Source organism: Nasonia vitripennis, chromosome 5 (assembly GCF_009193385.2).
Source record: "Nasonia vitripennis strain AsymCx chromosome 5, Nvit_psr_1.1, whole genome shotgun sequence".
NCBI classification, from domain to species: domain Eukaryota; kingdom Metazoa; phylum Arthropoda; class Insecta; order Hymenoptera; family Pteromalidae; genus Nasonia; species Nasonia vitripennis.
Window position 1 is genome coordinate 19,313,026 of NC_045761.1, and position 22,202 is coordinate 19,335,227.

Genomic DNA, 22,202 nt, shown 5'->3' on the forward strand with positions numbered 1-22,202 from the left:
ATTTTGTTCGCTGAGTTTATCTCGGAATAACGGCCGAGTTGACTCGTAAAAGCTGAATCCGGTTTATTTCGGGCTTAAATAATGTAACGCTTTTCACGACGTTCTCCATTTCTGCGCGAGAAGTTCCCGTAAAATTTAGTCAGGCATGTAGCTCAAGTAATTCAAGTCGTATATAGCGCGAGATATTTTTCTCTCTTTCTCTTCTTTGCTTCCTCCCTCCCCTCCCAACCCCTTCTCTCTCCCTCTCTTTATCTCGAAAACTAACTTGCTACACTTTAACTCGTCCTAATTACGTTCTAGCGCTTTCGTTTGTTTCAGCTAATTCTAGTTTCCTGCATTTACCCCTTTTCACTTTTTCCCTCTCCCTCGAACTCCAGTGTTATTTTTCGTTCTACATCACGCATTTGTTTTATTCAATTTCCAGCCGTCCTTCCGACAATATACCCTTTTCTCCTGCATTAATTACTTCTGTGTTTTCTTAAATCGATTTTCGTGTTCGTCTTCCGGAAGGGAGACGAAACTTTTACAAAAACGACGAGTCGAAAAAGCTTAAAAAAAAACTCGCGCAGCAGATTTTTCGAAAAGCCGTGTGTCTGTGTGCAAGAAGAAGACGGCCGTCTCAGCAGTAAAGATAAAAGTTGGACGCGAACACGACACTAGAAGAACGCGATGACGGGGTAACGACGAAGCGTCGCCGTCGTTCCTCTCGCGGCTATGAGCGTCACCGGGAAGTGCGCCTAGTCGCCGTTAAGGCTGAGAAAAAGGGGATCGTCGCTCCTCGGGGACAAGACACCTCGCACATGATCTCATTTCCCAGAATTTAGGGAGAATCGTGAGACTTTTATGAGACTTTTTTAAATTCGCAAAATTAGGAACACTGATGAAACAAGCGCATCTCGAGGCAGGGCGGAGAATAAGCGCCCACACTCGGGGAGAATCCTAACGAGCTGCAGGTAAGTAAACAAGCGGTTGGATAAATAAATAAATAAACAAGCGGTAAAAGGAGGACAGAGAAGAGAGAGAAAAGACACGAGGGAGCGCAGCAGCAGCGAGCAACGATTGTCGCTCAGCGCGCGTCTGTACAGGGCCTGAGGGGACTCGAAGTAGTGGCGCGCGAGCGAGGCTAAAGCTCGTGGGAAGGCCGCCTCCGACGACTCTGTAGTCTATACCGAGAGAAAGAGAGGTGGGAGGTGGAAAGGTATATAGTCCCGGACGAGGCGCGTGCGAAGAATAGAGCGAGTAGCGCTTACACGCCGGCTTTTTCCACTACTACTTCTCTCTTTTTCTATTTCTTCTCGTCTGTTTCTTTTGAGCGAGCAAGAAGGAAAGAGAGAGAGAGAGAGAGGGAGAGAGGGGCGAGGCAAGAGTATACGTAAAGGAACGTCTGAGAGAGACAAACGAACGAAGATTGGCCGCGTGCAGACTCGCTTCTCCGTGTTTTCCGAGAAGGCATGCTGCTGACTCTAATTCCGGATGATGCGGGATATCGCTTATATTGCGGCTGTGCGTAATCCGAGCGGAGAGAGAGAGAGAGAGAGAGAGAGAGAGAGAGAGAGAGAGAGAGAGAACGTCTGACCGAACGGGTGCACTCACCACTCGAGACTCGTTCCGAAGAAGACGAATTAGCATTTCAAAAGAGGGGGAGCGATCTCCTCTCATCAATTTTTATAATTCAAGCGAGAGGCATCTCCCGATCTTTCTTTTCGGCCCTTACAGTCAGTCGTTCTGTCACTTACTTCCAGTCCTGCAGCTTCGCCTCTCGTCTCTTCTCATTCCGTCTCCGTAAGACGGCCGCCATCGCCGGCGCGGCGGGAGGCGGAAATTCTATTTTCGCACATGACAGGCCGCCTACTGTGCTACTACTACACAGAACAGAGAGAGGAAGAGAGCGACGATCCCTCGGCGCCGTTTTTTACCGGCGGCAGAGACGCGCGACGCGTCAGGATTTCGAATCGGGTAGGTGCATCGTTTACGCCGAGCCGCGAGCGCCAGAAATATTTCAGTCGGTCTACGGCGCGGATTTGAGGCGCTATTGGAATCTGCAAGGGCTGGGGACAAATTTTTTTCGGGTTGAGGAAATTATCGAGCGGTTGGCGGTGTCTGACCAAACGCGCTTCGTTCTACTTATGGTACTGTTGTTCTTCTCACATAATTTGAATAATTTATGCCGATTTGTTGATAAAACAACCACAATAAATAACGTAGCAAACTCTAGCTTAAAAAATTCATTTACCAATACTATTAAACTGTTTAAAATTCAAAACCGTCCACACGACCATCTCTAAAACACACGAGAAAACACTACTTCTTCGTCCAATCAAAAAACACTTCAATCCGCACGAATCGCGCAAAACCAGCACCTCGGCGGTACACGCCGACGAGAAAACAACAAGCCCTGCACACCCCCCAAGCCGAAAACAAACGCGAGCTCAGCCGTTCGAACGCAAGAATAATAAGGAAAAGGTGCAGCGCAGGAATGAGAGCAGTGCGCAGGGATTGCGGGGGCGTCGAGACAAAAGACGAGTCCCGAAGCAGCCGCAGCGCAGCGCCGGATGATCGATTTCGCAGTAGAGAGCGAGAGCGGCATCAAGAATTCATGGAATCTCGCCGGTCCCTCATGCGGACGCACCATTGGCGACAGTATATACGAGGGGTAGGTCAGGTCGGGATTTCGTGATTTCTTCTTATTTTTGCCTGCTTGCTTTTTAATCGTTATATCGCGCATCGAGCGAGCCTTAACTTTCCCGCGGAACTTGGTATATAATTACGCGAAGAAATGTAAGAAACTGGTTCACGCTGGAAAAAGGAAATAATAAGCGCGCGAGAGCTCGCGAACTTTTCAGTTATTTCCGCGAGTGTGGATCTTTTGTGCCTTCGTGTTTTTTTTTTATTTATTTATATCGCAACTTGGAAATTCTCGCGTCGCTTCTCCCCAACAGCAGAGCAGCGGCCAAATGAGATTATTACCTCAGTGTAGGTTGACTTTTCGGCTTTTGTTTTTTCGAAAAGTTCGCCGCACTAATAACAACAACACAGTCCGCGGTTCGGCTGGAGTTCAGGTGTATTTTTCAGGATTGACGGCGGCACACGGAGGAAGAGCTTATTTTTATTTCAGAACTATACACTCGCGAGAGCTCGATCCCGCGCGCCGGGCAAAGTTTTTATTTGTTCAAGAATTACACACACACACACACACACACACACACAGGCTCCGCAGCGAAGCTTTTTACTTATTAATCCTCGGCTAAACATTTGCCATTAGATAGCTCGTCGGCGATCGCGGAGAATATAGAGCAAAGTTCGAAAAGCCATAAGCCAGCAGCTCGAGTGTGAGAGAGAATATATAACGCATCTTTGATTTTTCATCCAGCAGCGACGTGTACACGATGTCCGGGGCTCTCTGCTGCTGCAGCCGATCGATTCTTTCGAGGCAGAGAGCGCGCGCGAGAGAGAGAGAGAGAGAGAGAGAGAGAGAGAGAGAGAGAGAGAGAGAGAGAGAGAGAGAGAGAGAGAGAGAGAGAGAGAGGAAGAATGACCAATCGAAGTCGGCGCACGTTAATCCGGCAAGCCTTCCGATCGGACTCGCGCTCGCGGATAAAATCGCGGAAAGTTTTCACGTAGGCGCTTAGAGCAATCGCGAATAATATTCCGTGACTCGCCTCGAATTTCGTACGTACGTACGTGTGTGTGTGTAATACATGTATAGAAAGAGAGAGAATGTATGTATGGAGAGAAAGCGGAAGGATAAATCCGGGTGGATGGAATATCGAGAGTGCGAGAGAGAGAGAGAGAGAGAGAGAGAGAGAGAGAGGCGACGGGATGCGTAAATAAAAAGAGAGGCCGGTATGAAGTTGCAGCGTGTCGCGTATACGTATTGATTTTTCGCTTAAAAAATTCACGTTATACCTATATACGCTGCGACTGGATATCCGCGCGAGCGCGTTGTTTTTATGATCCCTTTATTGGAGTTGCGCAGATTTCGCGCGCGGACGCCCGTACAGTGTATAGCCAAAGTCGAACACACGCGTCGATCTGATTAGTTATTTGATTTTTCGATTAAGTAACGCGCGAGCCAAGTCGTCCATGAAATATGTATCAGTAGTACGCGCGCATAACAAATTCTCTTTTATAATTTTCGTGAGCGACTGTTATCGTCGAGGCCAATCACGCCGAGAGAATGATTAATTCCACTGCCTACTCCGCGATGATTAAAGCAGAGGTGCGCACAGTGTTCAGCGGCGCGAAATTCAATTTGATTTCTATGAAGGGTCAATTAGCAAGCCGCATATTATTTCATTAAGCCGCACACCAGCCTCACAAACGTATACGTATAGCCCGAGAGAGAAGCAGCTCTCGACACACATGTGACAAGCCTACTTTCCAGGCTAAAACCCTTTAAGCGCGCGACTCCGTGATGTATCCAGAAGTGTGTATATGTATAGCGTCGAAAAAGCGTCGTAGCCACGCGACGGATACACGAGGAAGAGAGACTAAAAGAGGCGCGAAAGAGACGCTCTGCAGCTCTCTGGAAATCTCGCTATTGATTGCTCTAAGCCTGTGGAGCCTCGACGACGACGGCAGCTCTTGCACACACCGAAATAACGGCGTCTATTTTTGGCTGCGGGTGTACACGTACACCTACACACACACAAGAACGGCGGATGGCAGTACACAAAACATTCTGTGCCGAGGCGCGACGTAGTAGGCCGCAGCGGCATATTAGCGCGACTAATTAACGGTTAAATCGGAGGATTTGCAAGCTCGCTGCTGCTGCTTTGCTTTTCTCGGTTTTTTTGCTTCTCTTCCGAGTGGGCCGTGTGTGTGCGTGTGTGTATGTGTCTCTCAGTGTAACAAAGGCTCTCGTAGTTCTCTCGATGCAGAGAGAGCTTGCGTTGTTAGCTCGCGAGAGTTTACGCCGCACTGAACAGACAAAGAAACGAGAAAGCCAGACGCGAACGCGCTTTTTCAATTGCTTTGATTTGTTTTCGTTTGCTCACAGTTTTGTTGAAGACCACTTGAACGTGTTTCTAGCCAGCGACGATAGGTGGCGCATAGATACTGTTCGATTTTCCACATCGTAATTAGCGCGCCGAGTCTAGATATAGCAGTGTGCCACCTATGCCAAAACTACCTTATTGGGTCTGCTCAGCCACTCTTGCTATAACTGCCTCAGTGTTGTATAGTTTAAATAGTACGTTAAGCAGCGCAAGGTTAAAAACACCATCTGTTTGCTTACGTTTACCGAGGGATAAAGTTTAAGTCGAGGAAAGACTACTTTCTCTGCAAACAATGCCTTACTTCTTATTGATTGACAAAGAAGTATGATAAAATTTACTTCGTCCTTTTAGCGTTCGACAAAAAATATAGCTAGTACGTACGCGGTAATCGAGCACTTCTGAAGGTATTGTTTGAATCAACAATATGCACGTCCAATTAAACGTTCTGCTGCTTTGGCAAAAACGAGAAATTCGACTGTTACGATAATCTAGTGTGCCAGACGACGTCGTATTCGAAAGCTGAATGAATTGTTAATTCCGTTTTGGAAAATGCTTCATTCGAGCTAATATCTAATTCCATCGAATTCAACCACACATGGATCGAAACCGCTGCTGAATTTGACAGTTTAGTTCTGAGCAAATAATACTTCAACAGTACCTAAAGTTAAAGAATCGCGACCACGATATCAGCTGCATTTACGGTTGAAAACGATATCGCGTCAAAGGACAATTCCAGCAAACTAGGTACTTCTACACACAATCATTCAAAAAAGCCGAGCATTTAAAACTATGCCGCTGGAACAGTGCAGCGGCGCGTGTTCCGGATTCCTCGTTACGCGCTGCGCTTTTACTCCCCCCACGCGATTTTCCCCAAGTACCTCTTCCCCTTCCCTCTCACTCGGTGTCTCTCGCGCGTCCCGACGTCTGATCATAAATCAAGGATGAGTCGAGGGGCGGCAAAGTTAATGGGGCCAAAGTTCGACGTTAATCTAGCCTCACTGCTACTCCTCCGCGAATACACGCGCGCGGCCAAACTTGCGCGAGGCTAAAAGAGAACCGAGAGTGGGCGCACATTCAGATGCTCTGTGTATGACTAGGAAAATCCAATACTTACACGCGGAGAAAGATTCGCTCGCGTAGGAATTTGTCAGTATATAGGTTATAAGAGAAGAAAGAAAGACGTGGCCGGTTCTTTGGAATTGACCGGATCTATTAGCTGATTGGCTCTTGGAATTCAAATTTCGGAGAATTTGGGATGTGTATTCAAATTTGGAGAACGATACCCTCTTTCTATACAGCTCTAAGACTGTTTTACCGACTGTAAACCAAACAGCCAAAAAATATAAGTTGAATTATTTTTAAGGGGATTCTTTTGATTAATCAACTTAGTGCAGTGCGAATATTTTTTACATATCGTCCATACAGTTTACTGTACTATAGCTATAGCGAGGGGTCATTCGATACGCCGTCGGTAAAACAGTCTTGGGGTTAATGTAAAAAATACACAAAAACCCTTCAAAATTATAATAAGACTAGACCTCCGTGCAATAAGCACGTATACAACACAACTGTTATAAAAGCTCCAACTGGCCGAATCGCGCAACAGCCGTCCACGAGCATGTGTACGCATTGAGATCGAATCAATATAGCCGCGATCCGATATCATTGACGCATCGCCGAAACGGGACGATTCCGAAGAGTCAAACATCGCTCGGAGTTATAGTACCACTCAAGGGTTTAACGGCTACAAAGCTCGCTCCCCGAACGCGATTCCGTCAATTAAAAGTCGCGGACAGGGAGAGCGTATATAAGATCGAGTATATCGCGGGGCAAAACTCCACTGACTTCTCGGCAGCGTTGTTGTTAAAAAAAGGCTAGCACAAGAACGGGCCTCGAATGTAATAAAAGAAAAATGATAGGCGAGAGTTAGGAGGAGAAGAAGAAGAAGAAGTGAAGCGATCGATGCAAGTTTTTCGCTCGCGGCGAGGTTAACGATGAACCGACGAGCTTTCGTACTTTTTTTCTATTTTGCCCCCGTCCGTCCTTTTTATTGTAGTTCGTTTCTCTTCTTATACGCGGCTCGCGTACATTTATAAGAGCTGAATTGCATTAGACGATCGATAAACTTTTTTTGCATTAATTTACGGGCCGATAAAGGAGTGACCGGACAAATGTCGTGCTCGATCCCAGAGCGCGTTCTTATCGCGCGTAGTAAAACCCTCCTATATGTGTGCGCTCGTTCGTATATAGTCAGTCTTTGTAATTGCCGATTTTTAAGTCGAGAGGAGAGACTTCCCTCTCTCTCTTTCTTTTTTTATATATTGGCTTTTATTGCCGTCCTTATAATTTATCATGCCGATCGGGGGATCGTTAGTGCCCATTGTGCAGATTGGTCTGTTATCGCGCGAATTTCTTCGAGTAAAATCAGACGGCATTCAAGTCGGGCGATACCACGCGGATATGATTCATGAGTTTCATGAAATCTGAGAGAAGGAACGGTTTCTACACATTGTGGATTTTAATCAATTAGTATGATTATCAATATGTCAACGCGATTTCTATACCCTTTCTTCAAAAATTACAGCTAACGGTTGGCCATCTTTTGGTCACCACTTTCGGCACAAACGTCACTGAATATTCAAAAAAGTTCAAAAAAGCTACAAGAGCTTATACGCATCTGTATTCAAACCAACACCACAATCCAAATCCCAAAAACCTGCACCCAGCCCCCACCTCGACCACTAAACATCACTTGCAGCAATGATTGATTGCAAGAGCGGAATGTGTGCATCTCGAGGCTGCCTCTGCTGTGCGAGGGGTTAACGATGGAAAATCTTCTCGACGCGCCAAAGCGTTCACTTGCGCGCTTGCTTTGTGCATCGCCGCCGGGCGTTTTCGAGGGGGGGGGGGGGGGAACTATGGAGAGCCTGCGTTTATTACTCGATACTCGCGCGCTCGAGCTTTTTTCCATCCTTCATTGTCCGCCGCCCGCCTATACTCTTCGCGAAAGCGAAGTCTTTGCAGCTGGGGCTGCGAGGGCTGCTCAAAGCGAATCAAGCGGTTAATTTATTCTGTTTTGCTTCGCTTACTTCCTTTGTGTTTTCCCCACACACGGCGTGTATTCGTTTCATTGTCTTATATGGTTTAGCCGTGCTTTAACGTTATTGCTTTGTGCGCAACGGCGGCGTTAACTTGTCTGTCTACGGAAAACCGGAATTAATTAATTCGCACTTCGCTTCTTCTGCTTTTCGAGTATCGTTGCACAAAGCAACAAAAAAACACCCAGCGATCCCACATCTTAAATTCCACACAACCTGCGCAGTCGATTCGCCCATCCCAGCGCACATACAACCTAGCTACAATTTACTTCACGGCTGTGTCAGGCTAGCTCTCCCATTTGCCATCCCGCACTACTGCTCCGCCATGCCAATATTCCGCGGTATGTATTTCTCTCTGCGCGTGTCTATCCGCGCGCACGTGTAGAACGAGCCGCGCATACACAAGATGCGTTTTAGTCTACATAGACACGTATATATATAGTATATACCGGCTGTGCATAAGCCCCAGGACCGATGGATCATTTCGGAGAGAGCTTCTCCCTTCTCCCTTAGTACACTCTCTCCCTCTTTCGCGCTCCATACCCTCGTGTAATTACCACACAGCACAGCGCGGCGATAATGGAGTGAGCGAGAGAGAGAGAGAGAGAGGGATGTGAGGCCGAAGGTGTTAATCGTATGCGTCGCTGCGATTTACAACGATTTTGCACGATTGCCGCGATTTCGCGGCTGCTATGATTGAGAGAGATATGGAGAAAAAATATACGTGCGTATAGAGAGTGACGCGATCTTCGCCTCGCGGTTTGGATATGCGCCTGCAGCCGCGGCGGCGATGATTATATGGGGGCGAACGCATTATCGATCATCTCTCCTATTGGCTCTGATGATGCGTGCGGGCGTGTGTGTATGTGCGAATGTAGTTTGACGGAATACGCGTTTTGCAATATCGAATATTGTTGGTCGACGAGGATATAGGCGGGACAATAGGCCGAGCGCGGTAATTTCCTGATTTTCGATTTAGCGCCGCAAGATTTTGTTTATCGAGAGACTTGGGGTGCGTTTTCTATTTAGTTATATCGACGACGCGATTGATTCGTAGTTTAATTAATTTCCAGCCTGTGTACTCGGGGACAAAGAACTGTCGCGAATACTGCAGTGTATGTTCGCTGTTATAGGCGATTGTGCGCGGACGACAAGTATAGTGTATCGGCCTCTGATATTGGCTTTGATGAAAATGGATGGAACGTGTAGGAGGCGTTATAAAGGCATTTAATTCACGCTGTGTAATTCAAACATTTTCCTCTATCAGCGTGCTCATTAACTATTTGGATTAACAAGCCTGCGCGTGTACACATACGCGTGCGTATCATGATGATGATTTTAAATCAAACATTAGAAAGTTAAAGCTGGATGTAGTCGACGTTATCGGTAAACTATATGTATGGGAATATGGGCGTAAATTGAATTGTAAAAACAGAACTAAAATAGAAAAAAATTAGCACAGCGTGTACGATAATTCTTATAGTCCCATTTCGACGCGAGTTAAGAAAAAAGAGAGATGAAAGAGCAGTCTCCATGATATAAAGGCGCTTGAAGTTTTTCTACTCAACTTTCCAGCCTATACGGATTTTCTCAAAAAGTATCCCAGGGATATAATGGTGAATTATCGGAAGGTTCGCCAGAAGAAGAAATCAACTATACTTTTTTTCTTTCTTCACGAGTATGAACATACCTCCTGCATACAATACACCGTCTCGTTAATAACTTCAAACTTTTATTACCCGCGCTCCGATCAAGCGATTCTGCATTAAAAGAAAAAAAAAACGTAATTCGAAACTTTATAACTTCCCCTTTTCAAACCCCGTCTCCAGCTCTCGACTCCACGAAAAGCAGCATAATTCGAAGCTCGATAAAATTACAAAGCCCGCCGCCGGTATACAAACGATAATTATTTATCGTTTGAATCCGCTTAGCACCTCCGCCCACGAATTCTTCGCTCCTCCGAGCGTCCCTTCAACGCATCTCATTCGTCTTCCCCTTTTTTTATTTTTATTCCTCATCCATGCGCACAATGCAAGAACTTAGAGAGAGATGAGAACGACACGGAAATTTTGCATCGGCGCGCTCAGCGCCTCGATAGCCTCGCGCACATCCTCTATAAATTGGCGGAGCGAGCAGTCCTCTCCTCCTGACAAAGCGTGCCTTCGCAGGGAAATCGGATCAAGAGCTTATACAGGAAATACCGAGAGCTGGCGGCGAGGAGGGGGGATTTTCTTTCCTCCTCTCTCTCCGCTGCTGCTTCCACTTTTGCGCGCGCTGCCTCTGTGTGCTCCGCCGCGCTCGCAACGAGCGAAAGACGAAGGATTATTAATCTCTCTCTCCGAGAGTGTATGTATACTATACATATAGAGACGGTGTGCTCCTCTGTCTACGCCTCTGCGTACTTAAATCCTTAACTTAATAATCTTGGCTGTGTGTCTGTGTGCGTGTACAGCCGTGTCTGCGAAATTTAATTAATTCGCACGTGTATAACACACGGAGACACGCGAGACGCTGTTATTATTATTACACGTATATACAGGGAGCGGATAATCGGGTCCCGCTAAAAAACACAACCAAGAGCCAACTTGGCTTTCTCTCTCTCTCTCTCTCTCTCTCTCTCTCTCTCTCTCTCTCTCTCTCTCTCTCTCTCTCTCTCTTCGGCTTTGTGTGTCCGGCGGAGCAAAGTTATTGCGCGCGTTTTTCGCTGCGGCGCTCGAATATCGGGATTATACGCGGTCGGCACGATATAAAATCTGTTCCTTTGCGCTATACGCTGTACTGCTACTGCCCATCGATAGCCGGATTGTTTCGAGAGAAGAGAGAATAAAAAACGCGAGCGCACGCCGAGAGAAGATATTTGATTTAACTTTATCGATACTTTGGCAACAAGCCGCCGTAAGGCAAATACGATCGACGCAAAAAGTCTTATACGCTATGATTGACGCTCGAGACGTGTATTGTGTATATACGTGCGTATAGGCGTATATACCGCGAAAATCCTCAGATTAATAATCCGCCTCCTACTCGTGCCGCCAGGGAAAAATATAACAAGAAAGGTCAGCGGCGAAGAAAGTCTATACCGGCAAAGTTACTTTTTTTCTCTATAATACTAGTCTCTCTCGCAGCCGAACAAATAAATTGCGTTGAAAATCGATAGCTCGGGAAAAGAGAGAGAGAAAACGGTTGTTCGCGAAAAACGACAGAGCGAAAAAATAACGGCGGTGGCTTTTCACAAGATTCGGGGATTTAAATAATACGTCTGCTCGAAGAAATTATGTCTAGAAAATCACTTAATGTACATGCTGATAAGCATAAAACGGTAATTATCGAGGTCACTTGTACGGAGTGTATCACACAGCGCGAATGAAAGATCGCTCGGAAGCGACTCCGAATCGATACATCAGCCGCTGCTTTGAAAACGATCAAAAGAATTAAACGCGCTTATCTCGCATGCCCCGGAGTAATAATTTAATTAGCGCGGCGCATTTGAATGTCAATGACGACGTGAATTTTTCTCTCTCCTCCCCAACTCTATATAACATCCCTCTCGCCATATGCGGGGCTCGTTCCGCAAACTACACGATGGTGAGGCACAAGTGGAAATTCGATATTCGCGTGCATAAATCTGCGCTTTGAAATTCAAAATGCCGCGTGAGAGAGATTCGCGAAACTTTCGCGATTACTTTGATTCGACCTGCTCCAATTTCGAGGATACTTTAGTCTCGCTCTCGATTAAAGCGGGTCGAGAGCGAAAGGATCAATCGATCGATATTGTTTGCGGGGGGATTGTTATTAATTATGCCAGAGCGTTAAAATTGTAATTCTCGAGGCTGATGCTGTAACGAGGAGTTAATAAGCTCTCCTCTCGAGGAAGCTTGTTTTCTTCGGCTGCGTGTGGAGAGAGAAACACACGGGCAAAACAAAAAAGTTCGCGTCTACTTTATCAAAGCGCGCATAGGCCGCAATTATTTTTTGTCGAGCGGTCTCATTAGCGCTGAAAGTTTAATATTGCAGTAACGCGAGAGAGAGAGAGAGAGAGAGAGAGGCCAACGAGTCTCGAGTTGTGGAAGCAAAAAAAAAATGAATGGAAAATTCAGGGAAGGAAGAAAGCCGAGAGAGAGGAGCAAAGGTCGGTATTTTTTTTTAAATTTCTCTAAAAACGTCTGGCTCTCCGCGGAGGAAAAAAATAATTCTAGTTTGGAATATCCCAGCTCCGCCTTACCACGCGCGCGAATATTTATCAATATTTTAAAAGCAGAGTTTTTAACGAGTCTGACGTGTGCACTAAAATTAAAAATCGCATATAAATAATCACGGTTCCAAAACAGCCGGGCCGGCTCGTCGACCAATGTACACCTGACTGTACAACACTCCATAATATACTTACGCCGAGCTCATAACTCTGGCATTTATGAAAATGCCCTCGCAGGGGGTAAAAAATTCGAAATTTAATGCGCGAACTTTTACAGTGTTCATAAAGCATCGCGAGAGTGGGCGTACTGCAGCGCACAGCTACGCTTCAATTATTTCCATCTCGCTGCAGCAGCGAGTGAACAAGTAAGAGAGAGATGGATCCCGGAATATTACGACAGGTGCGCGCGTCGAGCGCCGGAAATACATACATAGAAGGGACCGACAAAGCCTTTCGGAATTGCATCAGCTGTGGGGGTTTCGCAGATCCGCAGTTAACTAAAGTTCGAGAAACTGCCGGCCGTAGGGCCGAGCGCGAGTGCAACAATCACGTCCGCGCCCGACGACGAGTACAGATCTCGCCCCCCGAGATTATAGTTGCGGGGAAATTTGTCTCTGCGCGCAGAGACTAATGCGAGACCGGTTTTATAATTCTTATTTTTTACGTTTTGCGAGCGAACGCAGTCGATTGTTCGAGTAAGCAGTTGGTACTAGTAGTGATGGTAATAGAGAAGGCTTGTAAGTGGTTTCCGCTCCCGGCTGTGATTGGCAGCTTGTCAGCTGTCGGTTAACCACTTGCTCCGGTACTAATCTTACGGATCAGATGTGTAAATTCGACTCTGGCTGTCGGACTCCAGATTTTACTCGATATACTTAATATTATTCGGAGCTATTATATACGAATATACATTCAAGCTTCGCGCAGTTTTATAATGAATATTCTCATTACGTTCCAAATTCGAAAGTTCCACTCGTACAATAACAGTCCGCACTCCAGATTTGAATGAGTTTGAGTTTTTCCTCGAACGACGAGCCGATTTCGCAAAAAGCTTATAATATAATTGTGTTTGTTCGAGTATATTTCGCAGACGTGCGCAACGATCGATTAATTACACGTTTATGTATACACGCAGAAGAGCCTGCTGAGATCATTCGCTTTGATCGCGTAATTTACCTCTACTTATGTACAAAGTAAGCGTTTTAGGCCTGCCCGTACAGCCCATACTTATATATATATATATATATATATATATATATATATATATATATATATATATAGAGAGAGAGAGAGAGCCCTCACCCTCGCGCGAATTCCCCTCGTTTATCCGCCCCTTTCTAATGCCACCACTCCGGCCAGACTTTGACATTCTAATTTCCCTGCGAGGGCAGAGAGAGATAGCGACGCCTTGTCACGCTTGAATGGATCCGCACGGATACCGATTACACTGAAAATTCACCGGTATTTACGCAAGTTCGAGCTAAAAAGAATTATAAGCAAACTTACATGCAAAAAAGAGCTTTTACAGCTAGCAGCGCAAGACAATTCACAGATAGTCTCAATACGCGCGCGAGGCATAAAAAAGCTCGCGCGCTGAGACGGTATCGCTCCCTCGTCTCCGGCAATTTCTTTCGTATACATATAGTGTCTCCTTCCGTCGAGAGAGAGAGAGAGAGAGAGAGAGAGAGAGAGAGAGAGAGAGAGAGAGAGAGCCGATGCGTGCCAGAGGCTCGTCGCTTGGGTGTATATACATAGATACACAGGAGGGTATGGAATTCCTTTGAGCCCAAGCCCAGACGATTGCATTGTACGGCCACTTGGCGAGTTTACCGCCGAGCCTTCTGGCGCGCGCGAGACTTTTTTCCATGTATATCTTAGCCGCATTAAAATACATAAATAACTCGGCATTGTGAGAAAGAGACGCAACCGGTGTTTCTCTCGACGCTTCTTTCGATAACGTATATAAGTGTATAATCCGCAAAGTTCGAGGAACGAAATTGTAACAAAGTCCAGAGTCGCTGTAGAGAAAAATTCCATTATAGGTGTAGAGGGTATCGAGTTCAGCGGGATGTTGGGAGAATTATAATGCGCAAGCTCGACGTGTAATATTGGCATCGGAAAAACGATATTATTGCACGGGACAATGGTACTCGCGGCTCTGTCGGAAGCTGATACAGGTAAATTGCTTAACGTCGTAGTATTATTGCGCGGGTGCATTCCTCGCGACTATATAACAAAAAGCCTCTCCTCCGCATCGCACAGTGACAGTCGTCGTTACACATACGTTATTTTGTGTAAATAAATCCTTCGTCGCAAATTTAAGCATCTCCCTTACACAAATGCGCGCATGTGTTTGGTGCATGTTGGGGATCCAGCCCATCATCGCTCGGCTGGGGGAGGATGGATTAAATTCGCGGAAGTTTCCTCAAAGTTGTATGACTTTCCTCCGGAGCATTAGCATTTTGCATCGCTCGAGCTCGCTCTGCGGATATACAGGTGCGCGCACGCAATTTATCTCCCGCGCAAGCCTCTATATACGTATACACACATCGAGCTCTCTCTCTCGTGCGAGTTATTTTCGAATCAGAATTTAAAGGGAAAATTTTCACTCGTCGATCGCAGGCACGACGTTACGCAATGCGCTCGGAAAACTCACTATACATTACAATCCGCCTGATATAATTGAGCTCGCGGTTAAACAGAGAGAAAGAACGTCGATACACAGAAGAATTGAAAATTCCGTCTCCCCGGCGAGAAACAATGCTCGGTCGCGCGCGGAAGCTACCGCTGCTGCACGGCAGAAAACTTGGCCGACACGTTTCCGCACTCTACTTGCGGCCGTTTAATTAGGCGATGCGCCATTGTGGCGGCTCGTCGATCGTCTTGGTCTCTCTCTCTCTCTCTCTCTCTCTCTCTCGCGATCCCGCTGACTCCGTCTCGTCGTCGTGCAGGAGAAGAAAAAGCAGCAGCGCGAGCAAAAGAGTCGGAAGCGCTCTAGTACTTGAGCACGTACGAGCACGCGGCATTTTGTCGCCTCGGGCACCCTTGCCGCGACCGACAAAAAACCGAAAGAGCGAGAGAGGTGCTGGCTCGATTGAGTCGAGCGATTGCATAGACTGAAGATCTGTTTGCTACTTGTCAGGAATTTATTAATCCCTAGTTTTCCCGCGTAAGAACCTATATAAAAAAAATTATATAGGTTCTTACGCGGAATTTACGCTTTCGGAAGACCTTTCGAGGATATCCGCTCGAGAGCCCGGTATAAAACGACGTTATACGGGTTACATTGATTTTTATACGGTTATCTCGAAACCATGCTTCCTCTTTCCATTTTCGCAAAATCCACTTATAGTTTCAGGCAGGTGATCGGCTCTCTTTCATCGTCAAACTCGATTACACTCAGCGCGGCAAACAAAAAAGCATGCACTCGACGACGAGAAAAAAGTGGATCGTCACTCGAACTCGTGCCACCGAAAAATTCCTCTCCAAAGTGCCGCACACACACACACATACACGCTGCGCGCATTATATCGTCCGCGCGCACAGCTGAAAAGTCGCTTTGGAAAAAAGGACGCTCGCGCGCGCCATAAATACACGAAGTGGGTAAGAAAAACGGTGTCGCGAAGCGAGTGCGCGCGCGCGGAATATGGGTCAGGCCTCTGCTTTGGACGCGCGCGCGCGCCGCGACGAGGGAGAAATTACTCGCGGAGCCAAGTGCGCGCCCGGCCTTTAGCTCTTTAATTACGAATTATTTTTACGATTAATATATATTATGCGCAAGAGCGAGACGGATCTTTCTTCGCTGTTGCTGTTGCTGCTTTCTCGAAGTATATAGACGAGTTTGAGCTCGAGCGGAGTAAATTGAAAGCGAAGATGCAATTTGCGGGTGCGCCGGATTTTTAGTTGATAAGCTGCCGTGTATTTATTCTGCTTTGGTGCGCCGGTATAATTTTCTGCTTTAATTCGGGTCTTTACCGCGACGCGAGAGGGTGAAGGGTACCATTCAACAAGGATACGTTGACCTCCTTGACTTTCGACGGGCTTGAAAAAATGCACGCGTTTTTTTCCTTAATTAAGCCCGTTAAATCTGGCGTACATACACCGAGAACCGTACTCGAGTTGTTTAACAATGTTAATCGAACCAAACACGGACTAATGGCGGCTAAACGCACGGTAATTTGACTGCTCGTCGTCGTCGTCTGGGCTGTTTAGCTGAATTGCGCTCCATCTCGAGCGGCTTCTTCGCGCGCATAGGGACAGACAATGACAACAATGAAGTTTCAAGCCAGAGAGCACTCGTCATTGTCTCGGCGAGCGAGTTACAGGGCGAACGAAAAAGTGCCCCCAACGCGCGCGTAAACAATATCGTTTGCAACCTGCGGTGTAAGAACAAGAGCAAGTATACATATCGAAGATTGATAATAGCAGATAGGCGTTACTGACCTTGCAGTGGGTGCAGTTGTGGATGACCGAGTAGGTCTGGCCGCAGTCGTACCTCGCGAGCACCTCCTCGAACTCGCAGTGCAGTCTGGCGGCGAGCGCGTCGACGAGCAGGAGCTTGTCCAAGGCCTTGACGCATGGGTCGCCGCCGTTGAGGACGGCCTCGAAGGGGCCGTTGGGACCCGGCGCCAGGGCGTTGACCGCCGCGTGCTCGCAGCAGTGTCGCAGCCGTAGCCCGCTCATGAACCAATATCGATTCTCCCGCGGCGTCGGGTAACTCCGCGAGCTGGCCCGCCCAAAGTCCTCCCGGCAGACTTCCTTCTTGTGCGACTCCTCGAGGTAAAAAAGGCACTGTTCCGGAGCCGCCGCCGCCGCCGCCGCCGCCGTCGTTCTTCTCGTTCTCTTGTCACTTTTACTGCTGCTGCTCTCCGTCGCGGTGACACTGCGCCTGGGCCTCTGGATGACGGTCGCGTTGCCGAGGCGCTCGAGCATGGCTAGCACGCGCTCGAAGAGCTCGGGCCCCGAGGGACAGGGGCCCGGGCACGATTTGGGCACCTCCGGTGGTCCGCAGCTGCCTTGTAGGTCGGCGGGCGCCGGTCCCGCCAGGTCGCACGCCGACAGCCACGGGTTTATCTGGTTCAGCTCCCAGGTGTATTCGTTGTAAGGATGCCGCGGCGCCTGCTTCTTTTGCTGCTGCTGCTGCTGCTTGGGAGTCTCGGCCGCACCCGCCACCAGCAGCAGAGCTAGTAGGTACAGGACGAAGAGGATCGGCCGGCTGCGGCGCCGCGGCTGCGGGCTCCTCTGGAAGGCAGTGCTGTGAGCGCCGACGGAACGGGGCGAGCCTCCGTCCAAGGCAGTGACTGAGCGTCTGAGGGCCGCCGCGTCGCCGTCGTCCCTCCGCCTCTGAATGATCTTGCCGCTGCTGCTGCTGGGGATGATGATGCTTGATGGTCCCGTGGCTCGATTAGCTGCTGCTGATGCTGCGGGAAAAGTGTCCTGTCGCATGGGCGCCGGCGTAGCGGGGACTCTAGGCAAGTCCCGCTGTGCTGTCGCAGGCTGCTGCCAACGCCGAGGCGCCGCCGCATCGCTGCTGAGCGCAACGCAACAACCAGCACGACGACGACGGGGCCTGCCAGTGTTGTTGCTGCCGCTCGATTTGTAACGCTGATGGCTGTGCTGATGGTGATAGTGCTGCTTCCTGAGTTGCTGCTGGCAGCTCGCAACAGACTGCTGGGAAGGACGATGGTGATGGCGATGCTGGCGATGATGTGGGTGATGACGCTGATGGTGCAGGTGGTGATGGTGCTGCTTCAGCACAACAACTTCGCTCGTTCGAGTCAGCCCCGCTTGACGTGAGCGTCCCGGGCCTCCGGAGCAGGTGCCGGCCTGAGGCAGGACCCGGGTCAGCGGGGCTCTTAGAAGTTCCCCTGGAACGCCCAAGCCCTGCTGCAACGCTCGGCCTGCTGCCGCTGCACCGCTCGAGATTCGCCGATCCGCACCTGTGGACACAAGTCGTTAGCTGCTTGAGTATGCTACCTCCTCCCGCAGACTTTATAACCAACGCTAGATTACCCTTCGATTAGACGGTATTACGCGCTTAACGATCCATTCGAAAGCTCGAGTACCTCAACTTATTCAGATTCGCGATCCCCGCATAAAATTAACGCGAATAATAAACAAGTGGCTTTCTTCAAAGCCGCGCGCGAGTGAGCGAGAGAGAAGTAGTAGGCTCGGCGCAGCATCGCGGCTGCATACGTGCCCGGAGAGCGTCGAACACGCTCTCGCAACAACCATTGACCTCTTTTATTTTGATGCATAGCTAGTGGCTTTCTCAATTTATTTAATTGCCCTTGCTGGTCGTCGACAGCAGCAGCAGCAGCGGTGGCTGCAGAGGCGAGCAGGTTACGCAATTAATCATGCCTCTGAAAATAAGTGAAAAACAAAATTGGGCTGCTGCTGCTGCTGCTGCTACGCGTCAGGCCACTTTAAATTTTCAACGCCGCCATGGACGCGGCTAATTTGCAGGCGTTGCGAAATCGAATTTTCAAATCGATTTTCGTCCTTTTGTGCAACGAGTTTATATTAACGAGCCGAGCGATGAACTTCGGTCGAAACGTACTTTGGGGGGGGGGGGGACGAGTGTGGGAGTATACGCGCGAGAGCTGTTACGCAATCAGGCTGTGTATTTTTTCGACGCGCACAACAATGGCAAAGTTAGGTTAGGTAACGGCTCGTGTTAATGATAGGTTAAGACGTAGGAATAACAGACCGCGACAATGCTGTCGCTACGCTAGCGCCGTGAGCCGTTACGTAATTAGGAGCATCGGCGACGAGAGTTACAAGAATCTATTCAACCGTTAAGCGCCGCTCAACTTGTTGACTCGAAAAAAGGAACGTACATGGCACTACCAACCGCACGGCAACCGCGCGAAAATATAACCGCCCGGGGATTCACCGCCTTGGCAAAAAGCGCGCACATATAGGTATAGCAGAAGCAGTAAGTACATACCTGCACGTCGTCGAGATCGGCGCGCGCCTCGGCGTGTAAAAAGTGGTGTCGTCTGGCAGTAGCAGCTGTTTCCGTCGTGGAGTCGCGGAGTCTCGAGTAAGAGCAGCAGCTGCAACGGCGACGGCGGTGGCGGCGGCGACGACGACGACTGCTTCCGTTTGCGGCGCCGTTGCAGCAGGAGGCGGAGGTGGTGGTGCTGCCAGTGCTGTAGCAGCCGCCGCCGCCGTTGAGCGAAACCAAGCTCGCCGACTGGTGACGAGGTCGACGTACCTCCTGCAGCAGCGGACGAGCTGCTCCTGAACGACGACGACGGGCCGCGGCGGCTGACGTTTCGCTGGTTTTCCACGGCAGCAGTAGCGCGCAGCAGTCCCCCTGCCGAGGCTCGTCAGCTCCCAGGACAGGGCAACGAGGTTCATGCTGCATCCTGACGCACAGCGCCGCGTCTTTGCTTTCTCCACTCCACCGCTGGCTAGACTTGTGTACTCCACGCAGCTTCTGCTACTTTTTCCAGCCTTTCTCCCGCACTCGCTCTCGATTACTTCGTTCTTCCTTTTTTCTTCTCGAAGCCGACAGCTCGCCGATGCCTCGCAGCACTTGTTTTTTTTCTTCTTTTTTTTTCACTTTCCCAGCCCGCGAGCGCTGCACTGTTATATACTAGGGTGCTACCGATGATGGCGCGCAGCGACGTTTCGACACACCCCTCGCGCGCGCGGCGGCGGCGGCGAAAAAGATCTCTCCGTGCGATGCGCGGCACACGCGCGCTGCACTTTTCTCCGACTTTTTCCCTTTATTTCAGCCGTCACTGCTATCGCTCCCGTGTCTTCCACAGTGGCACAGTCCTCTGGCCCTCGTCAGCCGCTCTGACACCAGACAACTCGCGAACGCGTCATACATCTATTCTGGATGCTGCATATATAGATGCACATCGTCGCTGCTGCTGCTGCTGGCTCTGCCGATGCTGATTCCTCGACATGGACGCGCACTCTCTTCTCACATTCTGCCGCTCTCAGCTGGAAGGTCGATTATACGCGACGTTGAAACGATCAGGTGGGACACGAGATGTGAGCAGGTGTGTATGTGTGAGTGAGTGTGGGTGTATGTGTGTGTGTGTGTGAGTGTAATGGGTGGTAATGGGGGAGAAAGAGTGAGGTTATGTGCAAGTGGAATCACCCGCGGTCCCGCGAACGCGACACTGCCCGTCGCCTCTCCCTCTTTTCTCTCTCCCGTTCGCTCCGCTCTCCCTCTTTCTCCCTCTCTCTCTCTCTCTCTCTCTCTCTCTCTCTCGGGGACGATCCGATCGCACTCTCTCTCACGCGCGCGCACCTCTGGCCTTCCTTGGCACCGTTCCTCCTTCTCCGCCTCCTCCTCCTCCGCCTTTCTAGCTCTCGGCGACGAGGATGACGCTGCTGCTACCGACTGCCAGAGCTATATCGCACTCTTGGACTGTCCCCGCGCGCACGGACTCGGCTCTCTCACGCAGCGGACGAATCCATCTTTACTCGCTCCTCCCTATTCTCGCTGTACTTCACGAGGTCCAGCGCCACTGCTCTCGCGGCTTCTTCCGCGGGCTGGTAACCAGATGCAGCGCCGGAGCGATCGGCGAGAGAGAGAGAGAGAGAGAGAGAGAGAGAGAGAGAGAGAGAGAGAGAGAGAGAGACGGGGGGTATGATGTATATAGCTGCACACTAACTGCTTGCTCACACACGCGCACACGGACGATAATCTCGCGCACTGTGCACTCGTTGTACAACGAGGTTCATCTTGACGAATTGTGCGTTTACAGCTAAGTACTTGTAAGACTGCAGTTCTCTCTCGGACAGACGGAAAAACAACGTGTGCGATGCGATAACACAGCGGAACAGAGAGAGAGAGAGAGAGAGAGAGAGAGTGTGTGTGAGTGAATAAGAGGGAGGAGCAAAGAAAGAGAAGATTAAAGGGTGCGCAAGAGAGAGAGAGAGAGAGAGAGAGAGAGAGAGAGAGAGAAGTGCGCGCGGCGTGCGTGTGTCAATCGCCGGGGAGCATCGCCTCGCCGCCCGCGATTATGCACTGCCTGCACTGCTGATGATGATGATGGCCCGCCAGCAGAGCAGCATCGGCATCAGTAGAGAGATATCGCAGCCAGCGGAGCAGAGACTAGCGGCTATGTGTGTGTGTAGTAGAGCAGCGCGTACAGAGCTGGGCGCAGACTCCCGCTTTCGCCGCCCCCCTCGCCGCCGCGGCGGCAGCTACTTTCTCGGAGGGAGAGCGCCGCCGAGGGTCAGAGGAAGATCCCATGCAACAAGGCTGCTGCTGCAGGCACTGCACGCGTACCATATATAGGTATAGGCGCGCGTACGAATCTCCGTGACGAGATGCGAGCAGCGTTTTCTCTATTGGCGAACGGCGGAACCGAACAGATTTTCAACGGCCTCGCGATCGCCGGCGCAGCTCCGTGTCCTCTCTCTCTATACCATGTATATATGTGTTTGTATATATATATATATATATATACGTCGGATCGGCACGCACACACGCACACACACGCGCGCACCGCTCTCGAGAGATCCCGGCGCGTCCTCGCAGCCTGAGAACTGACTGATCGCATACGACTGCGCGCTCTCTGATACTCTCTTTCTCTCTCTCTCTCTCTCTCTCTCTCTCTCTCTCTCTCAGCGCGAGGAGAGGCGCGACCGAGCTGCTGCTGCTGCAGCTGGAGAAAAGAGGGAGAGGCCGATCTCTCGCGCACGCGGAGTCTGCGCGCGAGGGAGGGCGCCGTATATATAAGCGAGTGCTGCTGCTGGAGCTATCTCTCCTCGTCGTCGTCTCTCTCGGCTTTTCCCATGAAGGACCTTTTTCCAAGCATAGACGTCTAGCAGGTAGGTCGTGGAGAGCGGGCCTCGTCCCGTCCAGACGAGTACAGTCTTGTTGCAAACGCGCTTGGGTATAGGTTACATTACACACGTCGTCGTACAAAGAGCTGCGGACGACCG

General features: G+C 49.5%; 1 protein-coding gene across 1 annotated transcript in view; it reads right to left on the reverse strand.

Moving 5' to 3' along the window:
- The window catches only part of LOC100679860, a 52,170-nt gene extending 34,242 nt beyond the window's left edge, over nt 1–17,928 (reverse strand). Inside the window, exon 1 of the mRNA XM_031930903.2 lies at nt 16,728–17,928. Coding sequence (XP_031786763.1) covers nt 16,728–17,729 — 1,002 coding nt within the window. The 5' untranslated portion in view covers nt 17,730–17,928. The remainder of the gene's footprint in view (nt 1–16,727) is intronic.
- Between the last annotated feature and the right edge of the window lie 4,274 nt (nt 17,929–22,202).